The sequence below is a fragment of the Amblyomma americanum genome, chromosome 5 (genome assembly GCF_052857255.1).
Source record: "Amblyomma americanum isolate KBUSLIRL-KWMA chromosome 5, ASM5285725v1, whole genome shotgun sequence".
NCBI lineage: Eukaryota > Metazoa > Arthropoda > Arachnida > Ixodida > Ixodidae > Amblyomma > Amblyomma americanum.
Window position 1 is genome coordinate 177,988,255 of NC_135501.1, and position 20,508 is coordinate 178,008,762.

Here is a 20,508-nt window from a genome sequence, read left to right on the forward strand (position 1 = left end):
TTACTCATTCCTGCTTAGAATGCAGAGTGAGTGAGTGAGTGAGTGAGTGAGTGAGTGAGTGAGTGAGTGAGTGAGTGAGTGAGTGAGTGAGTGAGTGAGTGAGTGAGTGAGTGAGTGAGTGAGTGAGTGAGTGAGTGAGTGAGTGAGTGACTGAGTGATTGAGTGAGTGAGTGAGTGAGTGAGTGAGTGAGTGAGTGAGTGAGTGAGTGAGTGAGTGAGTGAGTGAGTGAGTGAGTGAGTGAGTGAGTGAGTGAGTGAGTGAGTGAGTGAATAAACTTCATCGCCATAATTTTAATTAGGTATAGCGGGTCGGCCCCCAGGTGGGGGCGACTGCCTGGGCCCACGAAGTGAGAGACACCTGTTGCGATTTGTCTGTGGTTGCCAGCAGTCCATTCCATCCTCTTCAGCGAGCAGACACGCACGCTGAAAGTCTCAGGCCACCGCAGCTGTGGCCTGCACACCGCGAGTGCATCCGAGTGCTGCAACTTCAGTACAACACAGCACACGTCCGTCATCGTCAAACACAGAGCAGTCACACACCATAGAAGTTTCACCGTGAAGCAAGGCTGCTTGCCGTTGCGGTTGATAATGGGGATAATAAACTGAGGCATCCAGACTTGTCGGAACGATGGGGCTGGAGGAGTCTACTCCTCCAGCCCCGGGTAATATTCAATAGTTAACTTTCTAACTGTTAATGTTAGGCTCCTTAACTATAAAGGTGTGCAGCACCCCGTAAGTAATATCCACATTCGTTTTTAGAATTTCGAAAACGCGGTTACCCTCGGCGCTGTGTCACCGCACATTTCGGCTATTCCGATTAGTTACGTGCACTGGAGAGGCCGCTTCGACTGCAAGCTTCTCGAAAGGGCATGTATTTTGCCGCGATGTAGCCAAGCTTTTTTGGGCCACAGCGCCGACGCTAACTACGTTTTCGAAATTCTAAAAACTGATATGGATATTATTTAGGAGAAACTGCACACCTCCATAATTAGGGAGTCTTAACAGTAATAGTTAAAAAGTTAACTATTCAATATTCCTGTCTTAGCTGTATTCCGACGTACTACACCACTGGCAATGCTATTCCGAATAAAAGCAGCGTTCTAACTCAGAAAGCCTATTTTTTTAAATTGTGCAAAGTCTCGGGTGAAACGCCCTGTATGTGTGGGCTTCAATTTCAACGTCGCTACCATTGTGATTTCACCTCGGACATGGACGAAGACGTCGGCTGGATGCTTACCTGCGAGCGCGCGCAGTACTTGAGAGAAGAAGAAGATGAAGGATATGGCCACGGCAGTCGTCGCGTCGCCGTCCTTGGCCAAGAAGTGAGGCTGCGCCTCGACGAGCCAGCCTGCAGCAGCCGCAGTGGGTGCTGTGAAGGCCGCGGGCGGCCTCAGGGAGTGTCCTGAGGCGGCGTTCGGCGAGGGTCGGCCCAGGGTCACAGCCCTGGTCAGCGGCGCAGCACCGCAGGTCGCCGCTTTCCTGTGCCACCTATTCAGCGTGCGCCGGCCAACGCGGCCCGCTGTGGACCACCGGTGCCGACCACCGCCGCAGAAGTTCACCAACACCGGCGTGGAGGGTGGGAAGGAGATGGCCATCCCACGCCGGGAGGACGGCGCCTACAGCCACTGCGCCGGGCACACCATTCCGATGGATGGGGTGAACAGGTACGGGCTTCGCTTCCTTCTAACGGTAATGAAAGTCAAATAGCATACGAATGTGCCACTGCAAAGTGGGACAGATGCCCTTTTCAGCTACGCTGCACAACCTCACGCGGAGCTTCAGTCATTAGCATCGGTGGACCCGCCGCGGTGGCTCAGTGGTTAGGGCGCTCGGCTACTGATCCGGAGTTCCCGGGTGTCAACCCGACCGCGGCGGCCGCGTTTCGATGGAGGCGAAACGCAAAAAGCGCCCGTGTGCTGTGCGATGTCAGTGCACGTTAAAAATCCCCAGGTGGTCGAAATTATTCCGGAGACCTCCACTACGGCACCTCTTTCTTCTTTCACTCCCTCCTTTATCCCTTCCCTTACGGCGCATTTCAGGTGTCCAACGATATACGAGACAAATACTGCGCCATTTCCTTTCTCCAAACACCAATTAATATTATTATTATTAGCATCGGTGGCCTACAGAAAGCGTTTCTTTAACACGCTGCCGTTCGTGATCAATTTTGGTTTACTTCATGAACTCTAAGGTTTGACAAAATCTCGTCCTGTCGAGTAGTAAGCTCACTTAAATGCAAAAAAGGCAACTGTGATCATTGGCTTCTGTTAAAGGAAGACGTTTCGGCTTCTATACGGAAGCCTTGTTCGCTCACAAGTCAACAAGGTGCTCTTAGGCAAGCCGAAACGGTATCTCTTGATGCAGACCATAGGGCGCGCTGCCTCTTGTCTCCTGAATTATCTTCCTTGTTAGGTTCTTTGTCAAGGTTGATGAACCAGTTTCAGGTACGAATTCGAAAGAGCAGTTGTTAGCTTTGGTAAAATTATCGGCTTACGTGCTGACATTCGCATCATGTGAGCATTACTGTACGCAGCGCAGCAGCTATTTTGTGCGCTGGGCCGGCTACAGAACGGAGGACCACTCGTGCATGCAGGCAGCACTAGACGGATCAGCCTCGGGCAGATGGCGCTTCCAACGCCAATGGTGTTCGTTTCCTTCATATTACTCATGCTTTGCAACTCATTAACGATATCTAATGGTCCGCACTAATCGAAAGAATATCTGGCCCAATTCACAAGCGAGTTCGGTCTTTCTTCTAAGCAATTTGCAAAAAAAAGATACGGCGCGAAGCGCTGGGTGTCATGATCTATAATCAAAGAAGTCAGAAACGACTTGAAAATTTCATATCGGCTGTTCACACTTTTGGAATTCAGTATGACTGGCAAGCAAGCAATGTTTGCACGTCGTGGCAACTCATTTCACCTATTATAGTATACATAAGAATTGTCTTTGGAGATGTAAGTCGAATATCGATTGGGTGAGAGAACAACGAGCGTGTATAGATGAGAACAGTTCTCCGACACTCTGCTGAAAACTACTCGCAGGAACGACCTTTGCAACGGCGTCCTGTCGACCGATGCGATGCTTCGCTGTCTCTGCGACGACGTCTTCCAGGAGTGCGAAGACATCGTCACAGCAAAGCAACTAGCGTGTTGTCGACGCTGGCTGCTTGAGATGGCCCTCTACGATGCCTCCTTGGCCTCTCTTTCGTCGCCATGGCCAGTGGTCGCTGCAGTCAACCGTTTGGGCCCAAAGGTCGACTTCGCCAAAACGCTGTTCATCGCAGGTGTCATGGACACCCTGACTGTCTCGTTCCTGGACTTTGCCGGGCTTCGTGGCAACGTGTCAGAAGCCATCACCCTGGTGGCCACCTTCTAACACCACCTTCTACTCTCTGCCACCTTCTGCCACTGCCTTCTGATGGCCGCGCTCATAACATGGACTGTTTTTTTTTTCTGACATTTTTCCCAAAATGTGCCGTTCAGGGTTTTCAGCTATCATAACATCATCTGAAATCATGCGCTCATTAAATCATTATGTATGAGCCCAGCACGTCTCGATATGTCACATTGTTTATGCGGAGAAAGAGATACCGTATCCTACTGATTCTGACTCGCCGTGCCGAAGGGTTCACGAAACCGCGCGAATCCGCAAAAAAAATATATCTTAATTGTACAGTAGATCGCAGTAACGTCGTTCCAAGCAAAAGGCGCCAAGCTCTGCATATCTCCATGGCTCCCTCCTTCATATTTTACGACCTGGATAGCATTTTCCTGACACGACCAACACGCGGAGCAAGTCTTTGTTCTTTCCGGCTAAGTATAAATGCACGTAGTGTACACTGACCAAGGTTCCTTTCAATTCACACTCGAGGCTTGCGTCCGGCAAGTTATTTTGTTCCGCCTTTGGAAAGCAGTGAATAACAAATTTTTATTCTTTACAAAGCTGAACCGGTCACATAGATGTTAGCAGAAGTAATCAAGCATGAAAATGAGAGGAATGCACGAAGACCTAACAGCACAGCCAGTCGATACAGCCGGCTGAAGAAATCAGAAAAATCGAGCATATGCCCTGTCTCGCCGTATGGGTGCATTATGGACAACTGTCTGCTGTGGTCATTGAAGGCGTTTCGTTCACTGCGCGGAAGTTAGAGCCCATTAGGTTTTGGAATTGAAACGAAGGGATGCGAAAAGTATATTTCAGTCCGCTTGCTGAAAGTTCAGCTGATAAGAGAAACGCGGAAAACGTTGCCCAAGCTGTGGCATGCGCATGCATTGCGAAACTTGAGCGTCTAAAGCAGTCTTGATATAACTTCTAGACGGGCCAGACGGATACAAAGAAAACAAAACGAAAAAAAGTCTGGCCGTAGGAAACGCTGCGACGCGCCGTCTGCCCATGGAAGCAGCGGCTAAGCGAACTGCACTGTCACTGCTCCCGGCGCCTGCACACAGGGGATGGTTTCTATCGCTGATAAGCGCGACAGCGCAGACTGCCCCTGAAAAGTCCTGCAGCCGACTCTAAAACGCATGTGCAAGCAGGTGACTCGCGGGTAAAATATGCGACCATAGATGCGACCGTCAGACGGTCGTTTCTTACTTTTTTGCTGCTAGTCACGGAGCTTATTTTCTCTGTACAAGCGGAAGTGCTTATAGACAAGATTTTGTGCCCGTTGCCAGTTGGTTGATGTCTTCACCGTCCAGCGGGCACTCGTAGGAGCCGTTACGCTCACGACCGACTGACGACTGCCGCGGAATACACCGAGCTAGGCCATCGGCATCGAAGGTGAGCTAAGCCTCGCGGCGAGGGTGACGAGTCAGTGAAACCTGCTGATAGCGAATTTAAGGTTGACTCGCGCTCCTTTCGCGGTCATTGAATAATAATCAGCAAGCAACACGCAGCGTATAGAGGGGAGATTTCATGAACCATCGCCATCGGGTTTATGTCCCTTGACGGAAGCGCGGTAAGCCAGGATTCGCAATGCATAGAGCTTCAGGCTTAGTTCACTATAGGCAGGTCAGCTGTAGTTATTCAGCCAGCAAGGAATCTGCATATATGTCCCGCTTTGCTAGCTGCATCAAGGGGGTTAAGATATGCGCACTCGCTGCCGTTTGCGTCACGGAACGAAAACTCGTTCCGAACGGCGTTGCCATCAAGCCACCGTGTCGTGCCACCGAACGCCCAGGTGCGGACATGCTCAAGAACGACATGTGGTTTGTGGCCGTAACGGCGCTCGGAAATTCTCGCCAGCCTCGTCCAGCAACTCCGAAGAACGGGCGCTGCCTGCACGGTGTGCAGCGCATCGTGTTTTCCGCTGCAGCCAAGGCCGGTAATTCGCTTTTACTTTTTTCTGCCCTGCGGCGGAAGGCTTCAGTCGCGCCCATTTTGCTCCCACGGTAAGTTTGTGTAACTGCGGTATGCTTGTGAGTCTCTCACCATTTTATTTTTTTTTGCAGATGAGCTCACTCCAGCATTCTCATACCTGATCCAGCGGTACTGATGCATTCGGCCTGCAGTGACATATGGCCCGATGTGGCAGTTGCGGGTCGTGCAAGGTTCATTTCGTGCACCCTCTGCCTCACGCCACAAACGCTGTATTGTCCGAAGTTTTGAATACACTGCATCGCAGCGTACAGTTTTCTGCGTTTTCAATAAGCAGAACCACGACTTATCGAAACGAGAAGACTGGCATGACTGCAGAGGAAAGCGGTACCGCCAGAGTCGGTACCAACACGATGTGCCACTGAAGGAGGTTGAGGATGTAGGTTTTTCGAAGTCCCGACAGCACAGCTAGTGTACAGTGTGACCTTCGGACGCCTTCGGAATGCTCACGACATCCATGGTTGCAAGAGGAGGGCTTAGTCTGACTGGTTGGTGCATGTTGGTGGAAGCGACTGAACAGCGGTAACAGACGGAATGGCAGAGAAAAACACAGCCTCTTCCGTCCTGTCGGTTTGCAATGTTGATTCGTGTCAGTCCATGATTGCCTTTTGCGAAGGTTCCTTTTTAACTTTGCAAATGTCGGCTTGGGCTCTCCTTTGGACAGGGACAGCAGTGAGCCGATTCAGAAAGACCGAGGTCGGATGTCTGGCCTCACCGTAGCGAGGTGAGGGACATGGCTGCAGACGGAAGCGCCCTCCCCCATTCTTTTGCGGTCTTGATACAAGGAATAGGACGGTAAGCGCAATTGAATCGAAGCTCGCGTGGTATACGCCATTTTCGCTCCCGACAGTACGGGAAGTCTAGAGCGCGTCAGAAAGGAGTGGAAAGCGAGTAAGCTGTCCTCTAGCGCACACCCTTTTATAAAAGGAGTGTTCTAAATGACGGCTTCCTTCCTTTTACTCCCTTAGAGGCATGTTTTTTACTCCCTTATGTCCCTTACGCGGCATGTCTTTGAAGACACGCCGACTTAAGCCTCTCAAATGCGGGCTCGGATCTCTGGCACAGTCCAGTATCCATGGGCCACGCAAGATATTCTATTCCTGCCTCACGTGTAATGGCTCCTGCCTCCAGAAGAGCTTTGTCTACTTGCAAGCCGATGTCATGAATCTACTACAGTTGATGGCGCACCGTAACACTTGGTCTGTTCACTCTTCATTCAGTATAAATACTTTTCTCACTTTTCTCTGTCTTGCCTAGTCGTGTTGCTATCAGTCACCCATGTTGCACTAGTTTCAACCAATCCAGCTGCAGTTAGTGCCCTTAGTTACGGCCACACACTTCAGTTTATCTGAACTTCCCCAAATAATAATAATAATAATTGGTTTTTGGGGAAAGGAAATGGCGCAGTATCTGTCTCATATATCGTTGGACACCTGAACCGCGCCGTAAGGGAAGGAATAAAGGAGGGAGTGAAAGAAGAAAGGAAGAAGAGGTGCCGTAGTGGAGGGCTCCGGGATAATTTCGACCGCCTGGGGATCTTTAACGTGCACTGACATCGCACAGCACACGGGCGCCTTAGCGTTTTTCCTCCATAAAAACGCAGCCGCCGCGGTCGGGTTCGAACCCGGGAACTTCCCCAAATTCGCACATGTACGTTTCACGCTTATTGCACCTACACTGGAGTTACTGTGATAGTCCTGACAGCAAGCTTTACTTTTGTGTGCGCAATATTTTTACTATCCGCAAATACTTTCCTCTCCGCAAACCTCTCGGTAATACCACTATGGGTTAAGAGTGATTCCTTTTACATTTTCATAGAATTCGCCATATTTTTTTCTTTATGCACGTTTAGTCGAATGCCCAGTTATTTGTCATTACTTGACAAACTGCCCAACAATTTCATCCGAATTGCTCATTCTCTCATTAATTGCAAATCATTTTTTTTTACCTGTACCTGTGCAATTCAAACACAAATCGGCCTCCTAGCAACTTTTGCAAACTTTCAAAGGTGCCTCTTGACCAGGCACGGTGGACGTCACTCCGGTTCTTTTGTTGTGTGCACAGTTGCTTTTTCTTTCTCTAAAATATTTTCTCCGTCTGTCTACTTCGCTTCTTCTTCCGCTGCATTTCTTGTTCCTTACGTATTTCATCTGTACGTTTGTATCTAAGCCTTTCACTTTTTCTCTTCGAGTGTATAGTGTGTAGCGTATTTCCTCCGGTCATGAGTTATTAGCGCACAAGGTTGTATTAAATAAGAAATACTAGAAACAGAAACCAAGGAGACTTGTGAAATGTTCTCAGAAGAGAAAGGCGAAAGAAGAATTGTAAAAGAGTAAAATCGACATGGCACAACGACTTGGCACATTGGCAGAGTAACGGTCTAATCGCAGGTGGTGCAACGCGGCAAGCGGGCTTCGTTCCCGAAGCCGACCTACTGGGCGTGAACACTAACGGTTTCGACTCTGCTGCTTCCCGTCAATGCATTGAGGGCCCCTAGTCAGCGCCTCTGGGACACGCAGAGACCTGCGTCTTCCGGACCGTCGTCGCCGTTGCGAGGGCTCCAGTACGCCAGCTCCGAGTTACTGCCTAAAAGAACGCCTTGCGGGGCAAGTTGGTAACTGTTACATCTCAGACACAACACAAGGTAGAAAGACAGGACGTCCCTTCTTTCTACCTTGTGTTGTGTCTGTTTTCGCGCCTGTAACCAAAAAGAGTTACTGCCGACGTGGAATAAAGAGCTGCCGCCTTCATCGGTCCCTGTCCGCGACGCGAGGTGGCGCGTCGAGGCCTTCAGTGTCTACCCCAAGAGAGCAAACGGCTTTAGCAATTTGGTTTTCTCTGTTGGACCAAATTTTCCTCTTTTAGGCCAGAAATTCCTCTTTTACGCCAGAGATTTTCCAATAAATCCTTTGCACAATAGTTTAGTACGAGCTTCTTGTCGCCTCTTGAGCGCTCGCCCGTGACAGCCGGCTTCAGCGCGCTGCGGTTGCTTCCTGCTTCTCACGCTTCTCGGTGCTTACTGGCGCTGCAGCCAAAATGCAAATCCATTCCAAAGCCTCGAGGTCCAGGAGATATATATGGACCCTTCTATCTAGGACTCCCTGGGCGTCGCCGCATTGCTCGCTGGGCTGTTGTGTGCACATGGCGCTAGCACGGTGGAAGCGGCAGCGGAAACAATTTGCAACAGGCGTTTCTACATCCTCCTCGCCTGATGGAAAGGTCCTTATGTTCAAAAATAGTCTTTCAAAAATGGATTCAGCGGCTTTCAGAGTCTCAGTGTTTTGTCCTCAAACAAAGAATTAGAAAGTAAAGTGTAGGCACTTTGTACATCCCGACCATTCCGTCAATCAGCGGCATAAATTTCCCGCTTGTATACGTGTGTAGTGGACTAGGTTTTCGAACGGCACCCTCCAAGCTCGCGAAATGAGAATCTATGGGCCGGTTCGCCCGATGAGTTGCAGCAGTCTCTCTTCTACTGGCGCCTGGGAGAATTTTATGGCTGCAATTCTCCTGGCACTCGCCTCTGATTGGCTATATACTTAGGGCTTCGTGAAAAGTTTCCTGTGCTGCTCCCGGACTGGATTCTCCCGGCACAGTTCATTTTATCCGCTGCCAATGGAAGTGCCATACTTACCCAACTGCTGCCAGTGATAGGCTACAGCTTGAGCGCAGTACCTTTCTTATTTCTTGAGTGCATCGTTAGTTTGTGAGAACTTCGAAGAGCTAAGCTTAAAGGATCCAAGCGGCTGGAAACAGTCGAAAGCGGACGCAATGTACAACGGTTCGCGTTTTGTGCGCCACAGTAACATCGGCATATATCGGCAAGAAGAACGACAAGCTGAGTGTTAAAGCTGCTGTATGTGAGGTGTGTCAGAGAGGGTCAATTAAGTGACTGTGAGCAAGGGCCATGAATTTATTGTAGAGGGTGAAAGAGGAAAGCCGAAAATGAGGGCATTTGCAAAGGTCTTGTTGGACCCAGAAACGCAGAAAAAAAAGGCCAGGCACCGGTGAGATTCGAACTCACGATCTCCTGTTTACTAGACAGGCGCTTTAACCAACTAAGCCACGGCGCCGACGGAGACAAGCACGAAAGCGGCGGCTGCGTTTTTATGGAGGAAAAACGCTAAGGCGCCCGTGTGCTGTGCACTGTCCGTGCACGTTAAAGATCCCCAGGTGGTCGAAATTATCCCGGAGCCCTCCACTACGGCACCTCTTCCTTTCTTCTTTCACTTCCTCCTTTATTCCTTCCCTTACGGCGCGGTTCAGGTGTCCAACGATATATGAGACAGATACTGCGCTATTTCCTTTCCCCCAAAAAACCAATTATTATTATTATGTCCAATTCTGCTACAAATGATAAAAGAAAAGAAATATGGTCACCGTTTAACACTTTTGCAGATATTTGTTAGTGCTTCTCATCGAAGCGAAAAAAAAAGCGAACCACCCATGAGGAGTCAGGCACCGGTGAGATTCGAACTCACGATCTCCTGTTTACTAGACAGGCGCTTTAACCAACTAAGCCACGGCGCCGACGGAGTCCAGCGCCAAAGCACCGCTCCTGGCGTCTGTGGAATCAGGTAGCACGAAGTTGCGTCATTTAGGGTTCCGGGTCTAATTATAGCTGCAGCACACGGCGCCTCCACCGCGGACGCCCCAGACGCCAAGGGCATCTCTTGCGCGATCCCCGCCTAGTGCCAAAGTGCACTTGCGTCCGGTTCTCGCTATCGCCCCCTTTGTGTGACGGCTCTGCCCCCCAGTGAGGACATAGAACGCTGTGTAGATAAAGAAAGAAAAAATAACTGGAGACGTTGAAACGACAACACTTTTTTTTTCTCTTGCGATGCATTCTTTATTGTCTTGTCCCTGCGAACCGCACTCGTTGTCTTTGTCCAGTATCTCTTACCGTCCTCAGCGGATGAGCCATTGTGTTGCCGCTGCATATGTAGTGCAAACTGTGAATAGTGTGGATTACATACAGAGCCCGGCGACGCAGGATCGTAATGAACAGTTCTCTCAAGAAGCCACTAGAGCGCATTCTTCGTGTCATGAGACGCAAAAGGTGCAGGTGCGCTACTTTTTAAGCACCGCTATACTGAAATTCCTCAGCTCAGATTATTGGCCGCACTGTTCAGGGGGTGACACCCTTATGTTTTTGTTGTTGTTGTTAGCCTATCAAAAGATGGCACCCTTACTGGAATGTAATTCAGAATAGAAATATTTTGAATTCCCACTTACGGGAGCGCACCAATACTTCTGCAAAGTGACAGAGTTCTCAAATCTTCCTACTTGAAGAAAAATTCACCGCCGCCTTAGAGATTGTTAGTTGTATTTACTGTTTTTTTTTGTCATTATCACTCCACCTCGCATGATTCCTCGCAACCACTGGAATAACTTTGATAATTTCGACTTTATGTTGTTAAGTCAGCTCTCCCCGCCATTTGTCATCTGTTCTGATTATCTTTGTGATTTGCTTTAAGTTGTCCTGTCTGAATCCGGTGTCCTGACCATCACCCACATCTCCCATTTCCCTTTTAGGTATCAAGCCATCCTTGTCAATAAAGAATTATGAATGAATGAATGAATGAATGAATGAATGAATGAATGAATGAATGAATGAATGAATGAATGAATGAATCGTCCTTGTTACCACTTACTTAAGCAGATAGGGCAAGTGCTTGAATGAGGCGCCGGTACTCGATTCGTTCGCTGTGGGGCCCCATTTTTGTGTCCAACGGCAACAGATTTGTGACAGGTTCACAGCTTTCTTTCACAGACATGCAGCGCTGAGGTAGATGTAGATCCTAATTATTACCTTCCTTGAACTCTTCGCTGCACTAGCGTTTTAGGTCCTATTGTTAAAGACTTATGAGCAGCGGGTTCGACTAATCATGACTCAACACCTTTATGAGCGTCACGATTGGTAGGTACGCAAACCGAGTTATTTTTTTTTGTAAAATAAAAATTACATAGAATGCGGCCCCTCAGACGTTCCCTAGTAGTAAAAATACACGTACAGCTTTGAACCGCATTTAAAGTTAATCGCCACACCTGCAACGCCATCAGAATACGCGCCAACATCCAGCTAAATTTCAACGCCCAGGTTATAGTTGCCTTTTGTAACCGACTGCAAAAGCAAATAGCAAGCGTTTTCTTTTTCTTTTTGCTGCAGATACTAGTAAGTTGAAATCACATTAGAATTTAGTGCATCGATTTGTTAACGAAGAATGCTCCATAACGTGTTAATAATGCACGAAAGTCGGTGGTAATGCCGAAACTGCTGTGTCAGGAATTAATGGCAATACTGGAGGTGATGAACATCATTCTGTTCTCGTATGCAGCATGGAATCTTCAAGTTGCAGTTGCGACAGAATGCACTCGAAACATTATAATCATGACCCCAAGGACAGCATAATATTTGTACGCGGCTACAATTTCTCTTTTTGTTTGCTTGTTCTTTTGCTTCGCCAGAAGCATCCTTCTCATGGCTGGAACTCTGCCGTATGGTTAATAATTAGAAAAGGCTTTACAAGCAGCGTGTCTTGTGACATAAGAACGATGGGCGCTAAATTATGCGGACATAACCGGTCAACGCATGTTTCACTCAGATTAGCACCACACAGTGTTTTGTACGCTGTTGGTTTCACTGACCAATCATGTTAGAAATGTTGCGACATGGTTAACATAATCCATGCACAGCTGAGATTTTCCAGATATGTGTGAGAGTTTCACTTTTCATTGCCTATAACTTGCATGGGAGTTTTTGACGTGCATACCACGATTTTAATGCTTATTTGTGCAGTTTTTACTCTACAGCTTATTCGCCCGCGCTAAGTTCCAGAGGGCGTATTTTGTTAAGATTATTTTCTGGTTTCTACTTTTGCGCTTTCTTCACTGGACTTCATGACCGATAGCAAACCAAGCAACGTCATTTGCCTACTCTGGTGTTGAAGGCAGAGCGCTGGCCAATACTGCAGTCGTTTTGTGGCTCCTATTTTTTCGTTAGGAAAAAACAATAAACACCCTTTTGATGTCGCTGCATTGCTTGGCAAAGCAGGATATGTAACGTAAAGTGTAAAGAGAAGGAGGTTGTGCCAAAGAATACTCCTCTTGTTGCCAATTTCAATGCCTTAAGTTCAAACGATTCAACTTAAGGCATTTGAAATATCTGCAAGCACTTCGCACAGAGTATCAAGCAAGGCATGGTGTAACTTTGCAACATTTTTATTCACAGCATCAGAGGGTATGTACACCAAAAGCAAATGAATTCAAAACGCCTTCAGTGAGAACATAAACAACGCAATACGTCGGAAGCCGATTGGCATCATTAATGCTTTTTGAGCACTAACTCTACTATGCAATGCCATGGGTGAGTGGGCACACCTGCCTAATGGCACAAATCAGCCAGGAGGACCATGTGACCGGCACCTGCATGGTTCGACATCGAAACAGATGTACCCCCCCCCCCCCCCCACGCGGTTACTCCTTTAACCCAAAGTGAGTGTGCACGGGTGTCAAATTTATGCCAGCAAGCAGGCTGCTAGGAACCAACGTCGATTTCTTTGGTGGGCCTCTACGACACTGCGCTTCATGCAGAAGCACTATGATAATATTAATAATAAATTGTTTTGGGGGGAAGGAAATGGCGCAGTCTCATATATCATATATCGTTATAGTCTATATATCATATATCATATATATCATATCATATATCATATATAGTCTCATATATCGTTGGACACCTGAACCGCGCCGTAAGGGAAGGGATAAAGGAGGGAGTGAAAGAAGAAAGGAAGAGAGAAGTAGTACCGTAGTGGAGGGCTCCGGAATAATTTCGACCACCTGGGGATCTCTTACGTGCACTGACATCGCGCAGCACACGGGCGCCTTAGCGTCTCGCCTCCATCGAAACGCGGCCGCCGCGGTTGGATTCGAACCCGGGTAGTCCGGATCAGTAGCCGAACGCCTTAACCACTGAGCCACCACGGTGGGTAGAAGCACTACCGCAAATCACTAACTGCCCTGAGGTGCCTGGAAACGCTAAGAAACCGGTTACATTTGACTATTACTGCACTTTTTTTTACAGGTACTGTACTGTACTACTGACTTTTTTTTTTGCATTCAAGTTGACTATTACTGTACTGTACGACTGACTTTTTTTCTTGGCTACAAAAGCGTTCCTATCACAATGGCATGGCTGGGAGTCGACGGTGTATAGCTCGACTTTAGCAACAGGTTAGGGGGCGTGTGGTCTGTTTCCTTCTCTCCTAAGTGCTAATACTTGTTGAACGGAAAGCCCGCTCAAAAATGTAGTCTCGTCGTTAACACTCAGCGGCGAAAGGGTGCATCTCTATTCGGATAACAGGATAGGAGTGCGTCTGTCTGTGCCTACCAGAACTCTTTCCTTTAAAAGTTACGATCTATTCGATCATAACTTTGCAAATGTCCCTCTTTGACGCGCTACAAATTTGCACCTGGCAGCGTAACAACGTTCATTTGATGGGATGCCACGTACAGCGAAGTAAACAACAGATTGTATAACACGTTTGTTCCTTCACACACTGTCCCGCTTCGTACAAGCATTTGCAATCACTCCGAGACAGGCTCCACTCGCTCCGAAACTGGCCTATATGTAATGATGGTCGAACGTGTTAACCGGTTGACACCTTCAACGATTCAATGAATCAACAGTTTCGATTGAATTGCTCAATCGCTGACTTTCTGTCTCACTCATCCACGCCCTTATTCTGAATACCAGCTCTGAAACGCATATCAATAAAAAACCCCCTACAATTTGAAGCTTGGTGAATGCTGCCGTCAGCAGTCACTTATGCACGAAATTGCACGCCCACGGCTCTTTCCAGCACCGCTTTGTGACCTGTGTAGTGCAATATGTACATTCTTATCATTTATTACTGTTAGGAAAAAAATGGGGGTCAGTCCGCTTTTCAACTCAAATTCTCTCACTACGAGGTGCGGTTGCCTCCACCGCCATTGCACCCTCTTTGAATCCGCCCCTGCAAACGCAGCGTCGTTGTGAGCGTAAGCTGCGGCTAAGTCACGGAATCTTGCCTAAGTCTTTCTTTCTTCCCCTCTTTCTTCCTTCCTACCGTTCCTTTCTTTCTTTCTTTCTCTTTCTTTCTTCCTTTTTAATTTCTTTCTCTCTTTCTTTCTGTTTCTAGTGTTTTTCTTGCAATTTTCTTTTTTCTCTTCATCAGCGCCAAAAATAAACCCCAGCTCCTCAAGGACGCTTAGGCTTCGGTTCGAGAGAACGCTCCCGCGTTCGTCTAGTGTAAATATTGGGGTCGGCGAAAAGAAAACAACAAAGAAATCCTCGCGTGGGTGGAAGGCAGCAGCTGCCGAAAACGTTCGAACCGCTCCTCGTGAGTGTTTCTGTTCTGGGCCTGCGGCAGGCAGTGGGCCCCAGATGCGCAGTTTCTGGCTGCTGCCCGCAACAAGATGTTCCAGGAAAAAATCTACCGTTTTCTTGGGAAGCGATCGCTCGATTTGTATTTCCGAGATGCAGCTCATCTGCGTAATCGCAGTTTCGCAAGTCATGAATCAGCTGCAACCTGGGCATCAATATTAAGCTCAGTCGGGAAAGTTACAGGACGACTAACTTTTGTTTGCATTAAGTGCATGGGGATATTAGAACCACGTTATGCAGTCCGCACTCGTCCATGCAACCAACGCAGTGCTGCTGTCATTCGCAGGCTTGTAATTGCGAAGCTACGAAAACAAAGGGATTTATCTTCTCGATTAGGCTTAATCTCTCGCACCGCCTTGTGCGTTCAAGATGTGCAGGAATGCGAACAACGCAGGCCTCGTGCACTGTGTGTAACATGAAGACAGAGCAGGCGTACCTAGACGAATCGTCCTTTATGCTCGAGTAAATATACACGAGGACAAGAATTCTAGCTAAAAACGAGGACTCAAGACATGAAACAATGTAAACTATCCAAGTCATTTACGAGGAGAACAACTCAAGAAGGTAACGAAGACTCAAGACATGAAATCATGTAAACTATCCCACTCATTTCCTTTTTATTCTTCTGCAGGAGGAAGTTCGTGCTAAAGACGGACGTGCCTTACGTGATGCTGAATGTGTGTTCCTTCAATGGTTTATATGCAGGTTGTGCATCGAGTGCCAGAAACCATGCGGACTAGTGTTCGCATTTCATAACATCTCAACTATACCCCTCACGTTTGTTTTAGCGTGCCGTAAAAACGTCATCACGCCGAAGCTGCCAGTTTAATAATAATAATCATAATAATAATAATAATTGGTTTTGGGGGAACGGGAATGGCGCTGTATCTGTCTCATATATCGTCGGACAGTTTAAGGCAGCTCTTTCTTCGGTATTTGCTTTTCCGCTACCGAATAAATTCAGAGCCGTTTAGGTTTCTGTGGGAGCTTGTAAGGCTTTCTTTGTGGTCAGTCTTTTGATACGGAGCGAGTTCTTGCTGTAAAAGTGTGGTGGAGTCACACTTTAGCAATTCGCATGAATGTGATGAAAAAACCTAAATGTTCATCTTGAAACCTGAACGGCTGGAGAGCAAAGGATCACTGCAAGAACAAAAACCTAAACATCAAGGTTAAATTCTGCTCAACGTTAAGTTTCCATTTAACGAAGTGGTACAGCGTAGAGTTTTGTAAAATCGAGATATTCGCAAGCTTTACGAGATTTCATTTCTCGGACGTCAGCGAATGGCTGAAGAGGAGAAAGAACTGTCGTTCTGCGTTGACTGAGCTGAGCATATGCTCCCATTTTCGCATGATTCATTTGAATGAGCAAACATCAACTACATGAACAAGTTCTAAATTACACAAGCGTTGCCCGAAGTGAAGCACTTGGCGATTCTGGCTGAAATATTGGCAAGTTCCGAGATTTAAGCGAAAACACCAGGAAAGGATGACTGAGAAGCGACATCAGCTTTTCAAGATAGTGTGTTACTCTGTAGTGAATGCAATGTGCACACGCTGGGCCCATTGCAGCTGGGTATGTGGATGGCTATCGACAAGATCCTCTGATGCTTTTGTACCGGTCATGAAACTTCTGCGTGCCACTATAGAGAGCTTCATATGTCGCCTGCCTGCAGTAATTGAGCCGCGGCGATTAAAGAGCACAGCCCAGACCGGCGCCAGTTGACTGTGACCAACTGGGCCAGCTTCACAACCGCGTGGGGATAGAAGAGTGAGAGCACGAAGAACTTACAGTAAAATAAAGAGGAAAGATTTGATACGCGTCTCAGTATATGAGAGTCAGAGGCTCATGTTAGCTTCACGCAATCCACTCTACGTTCAAATTTATTAACCTAGCTCTTTCTTCATGACAGCAATGTGTGTCCTCGTTGAAGAGGGTTAATTCTTTACGGCAGGACGGCAGCTCAATTGCGTCTCACTTACACTAGTGCCCTCTCGTAGTAGCATTTCCGCCCCAATGTGAAACTGTTGTAAGTTTCATGACCATGCAATTGGTGTTGGATTAACCATGTGATACGTGCCGATAAAAGGAATGCGCCAGCGAAAGACGCGAACGCCGAATGTATCTGCTCTGTGGCGCTGCAAGTCTCGTCCATTTTGCGTGCAGGCCTGGAAACGGACGTGGAAGTGGATGATGACTTGCGTGGTATGATGCCACCTCGAAGGCCAGTCTGTCCCTGAAAATAAAAAGTCGTCAAGCGTTTCAAGCAAGGCCCTCTCTCAGCAAAGAAAGCAAAGGAGTTTTATATGCCATGTAACTGGAAACACAAACTTTTCCTTAATGGTTGAGTAACCATTGCAATGACTTATAAAATCTAACGTACTACATGCATGCACCTGCTAGAGTGGCCGTCACACACGCGAGCTGAAAACGACCTATGTCAATTGGCTTCCTTTTGCATCAGTTCAAGTGCAATAATCCTGTGCTCTGCTTCGGCAGAGGTGATTTTCAACCCATGGTAGAAATGTCGTAGTCGTTTTATAGAGTGTGGGCTTTCGATTTATCAGCCGCCGCGGTGGATCAGTGGTTATGGTGCTCGGCTGATGACCTGAAATTCGCGAGTTCGATCTCGGCCGCGGCGGTCGCATTTCGATGGAGGCGAAATGGCATAGAAGCCCGTGCACTGTGCGATGTCAAGTGCACGTTAAACAACCCCCGGCGGTCGAAATTATCCAGGGCTTTCCACTACGGCGTCCCTCATAGCCTGAGTCGTTTTGGGATCTAAAATCCCATAAACCTTCCAACTATTCGATTTAATTTCAAGAAATTCGGGTCATATGGATTTCAGGAAAAAATTCTAATCACTGAGGCTTTGAACAGGTCTTGTTGATGTTGTAAGAAGATTTAAGGTTAGCGCTAAACCGGTAACCACCGGGACAAGGACGACAAAACAAACGCGGCACAAAAGACGGCCAAGCGCCAAAGATTCGCGGTTGTGTAAAACAAATGTTATCCTGTTTTTTAATTTTTTTTTTATAAAACATCCTTGAACATCGATAGATCACCGCTCGAGTCTTGGCCAATCTGCCATGGTCAGTATGTTCCATTTGTCAAACTAAAATGGCAACGACATAATCGGCAATACTTCTATCTCCCATATTTTTACGCCGAGAGTATACAGTGAGAATACATCGTTGTCAAATGTCAGACAAGCACAGTCAACGCTACATGGCCTGGTTCGCAAGGCACCTGCAGTTTCCAGCCGTCGAACTTTATGTTTCTTATAATGGATAAATATCATTTTTTTAAAGCCAAATCGACTGTGCAGCGCAAATACTTACTACGTGCACAAAACACCATAGTAGAAATAACCCGCAAGCTTATCAGACTGCAATTCACTTGCGCCACACAGAATATTCTAACTTTTCTTCGCGCCATCACACTAGAGATTCTTTTCCTTTAAAAAAATAGAGTTCGCCGCCTCTCTGCTCAGCCACCTCATATCCATGACTGAAGGCTTTGCAGTGAGCGCAGTAAGTAGACATTCTTGTGTCATATTTTACAATGTTTTGAATTGGTGCCGCGCAGTTCCTTGACCTCCTGAATCCTAGTCAAGAAAATAAGCATCGTAGCCTGCTGAATCCCTATCATGAAGAGGAGCACCACCAGAAAACATAAGCTCACCATGGTCCCCTCATCTCTCGACTGACGGGGTAGACCTGTCCACCTCCTGGACGTCAGCTGTTGAGGCGAACGTTGTGGAATCATCGGCTTCTCCGATCCACGCATCCGTCACGTTCTCGGCTACATTCAGTTCGGCTAGAGACATCTCCGAAGGCGTCTCCACAGCGCCGTAGCCTGTCGTCATGTCCACGACAGAACTAGGGGGAGGTTCGTTGGTCGTCGATGCCGTTGTTGTCGTTGACGTGCTCTGCACTCGGGCTGCAACCTTCCTGGACGCAGAAGCTGCAGCCAGTTCCGCGCAGTCGGTTTCGTTTGTGGCTGTGGAGGAAGTGAATGCCGTGTTTACCCTGCCAGCATCGCGGTCCACGACCGCCGGAACCGGTTCCGACCGCATGTTGGGGTCCCAGAGGAAGACGTAGTACAGCGACAGCACCATGGCCGCCAGCGACACTGACAGCACGTACGCCATGACCGTCATGAGGCGCACAATTTTCTTGTGCCGCTTGGTTTCGTAGATCTTCGCCTTGGCCGTGTCGAAGGGCATGCCGCTCTGCACGGTGTCCACTGCCCCGGCGCCGTTGCTGTGGTTGTTGTCCTTGTTATTGTTGTTGTTGGACGAGTTGCCGCCGGGTGGTCCCATGGCCGTGGTCGTCGCCAATCCGCCCGGCGCTGCCGCGGGTCGAGTCGTCGCGCCGCACTCGTTGGCCATGTTCATGGCCCGAGCGACGCGAAACGTTGCCACAGACGACAGGACGATGGGGGCGAGAGTATGCGTTCAGCAGGCGACCGTGGGACGGCAGCAGACGACGACGAGCGCCTACGTGGATACAGGCGTGGCTTTGGTGATGTACTTGTAGTCCTTGTTACCTTAAGCCGTATCAGACATGGAGGATACGGGGAGACGTTACTCAGAACCGAAAGCGACGGAGAAGAGCTTTTTTTTTCTCTGCGGGAGAGCTGCGGGATGCGCAGGAATGTGAGGAGTGGAGAATTTCCGGGTCGATACGAGAGGAGCGTGAACCAGAGGTTTGGAGGAGGCGCGCCGTAGGTGGCGGCATCTGGCGGCGAACGAGGTGACTACAGACTCGATGAAGCCCCGCACTTTCCTATGTTTTGCAAAATAAACGTGCGGTGTCGGTGATCTCGGAGGCCATGCCATCGCATTGGGGTGCGAAGGCTCATCTTGGCAGTGCTTCGCACATTGAGCCGCTTGCCTAAGCGCCGATGTGCGATAGCCAACCGTTGTTTGACGCCCACGCAAAATACCTCAAGCGCCTTTCAGCTTGGCACACCGCGGCGCGTATTAAGCAGTGTGGCGTTACTCTACCGGATTCAATGGCTCCGTCATTGCTGATTGCACTGCATCATCGCAAGGCTAACGCGACGTCGACTCTATCCTGCTTCGTGACGTGTTTTCTTGCGAAGTGCAACCAAAATCATGAAAATGGTACGAGGCTTTCTTTGAGTATGACGAAGAATGTACTGAGATGAGCAGTGTGCACAGTGGCATGTATGGGTCGTTTGCTTGCCCACTGACGCTGTGAGGAAAACACATCTATCGCCTGCTCCACTGTACTGGTTTCAGCGCTTCGCAGTGCGGTGAAAAAAATAAAATCAGTATATAACGAAGGATTAGTTCGACTAGTTCGAGCGCACGACTGCAGCGCATGCAATGAACAGCCATGGCCTACTCCAGCATACTACGAGAGAACACGCCTGTCTTAAAGGATTTTCAGTTTCTGCGCCGATATCTCTGCGCAAATAGCTTTGTGAATAAACCATGCCGGCATGCACGGAGTCTGCATTGCAACAGGCAAATAAATGGAGAAAACTAGAACCGGAAGACGATTTTCCCGAAATTCTTTGCGTTGACTTCAGAAACACACCTCACTCATTCGAAATATATTAACGCGTTAAAAATCAATAGCTGGGTTTCAACTCTCACCACACCGCCAAAAACGGTATGTTACTGAATGCACGGGGTGCTTCTGCTAACCCCGCGAGTAATTTTTCAAAGTGAGAT

General features: G+C 48.2%; 1 protein-coding gene and 2 non-coding genes across 3 annotated transcripts; all 3 read right to left on the bottom strand.

Annotated features, from left to right (window-relative positions):
• Positions 1–9,378: 9,378 nt before the first annotated feature.
• TRNAT-AGU (transfer RNA threonine (anticodon AGU)) lies at positions 9,379–9,452 on the bottom strand. Its single transcript has one exon. It is a non-coding gene; the product is annotated as a tRNA-Thr (tRNA).
• Positions 9,453–9,835: 383 nt separating this feature from the next.
• Positions 9,836–9,909, bottom strand: TRNAT-AGU (transfer RNA threonine (anticodon AGU)). Its single transcript has one exon. It is a non-coding gene; the product is annotated as a tRNA-Thr (tRNA).
• Positions 9,910–14,554: 4,645 nt separating this feature from the next.
• On the bottom strand, positions 14,555–19,421 carry inaF-D (trp-interacting inaF-D). The gene is made up of 2 exons (XM_077665933.1): positions 18,486–19,421; positions 14,555–17,037 (listed from the first exon to the last, which is right to left on the bottom strand). The coding sequence occupies exon 1, from the start codon at positions 19,198–19,200 to the stop codon at positions 18,496–18,498; it is 705 nt and encodes a 234-aa protein (XP_077522059.1). The 5' UTR covers positions 19,201–19,421; the 3' UTR covers positions 14,555–17,037; positions 18,486–18,495.
• Between the last annotated feature and the right edge of the window lie 1,087 nt (positions 19,422–20,508).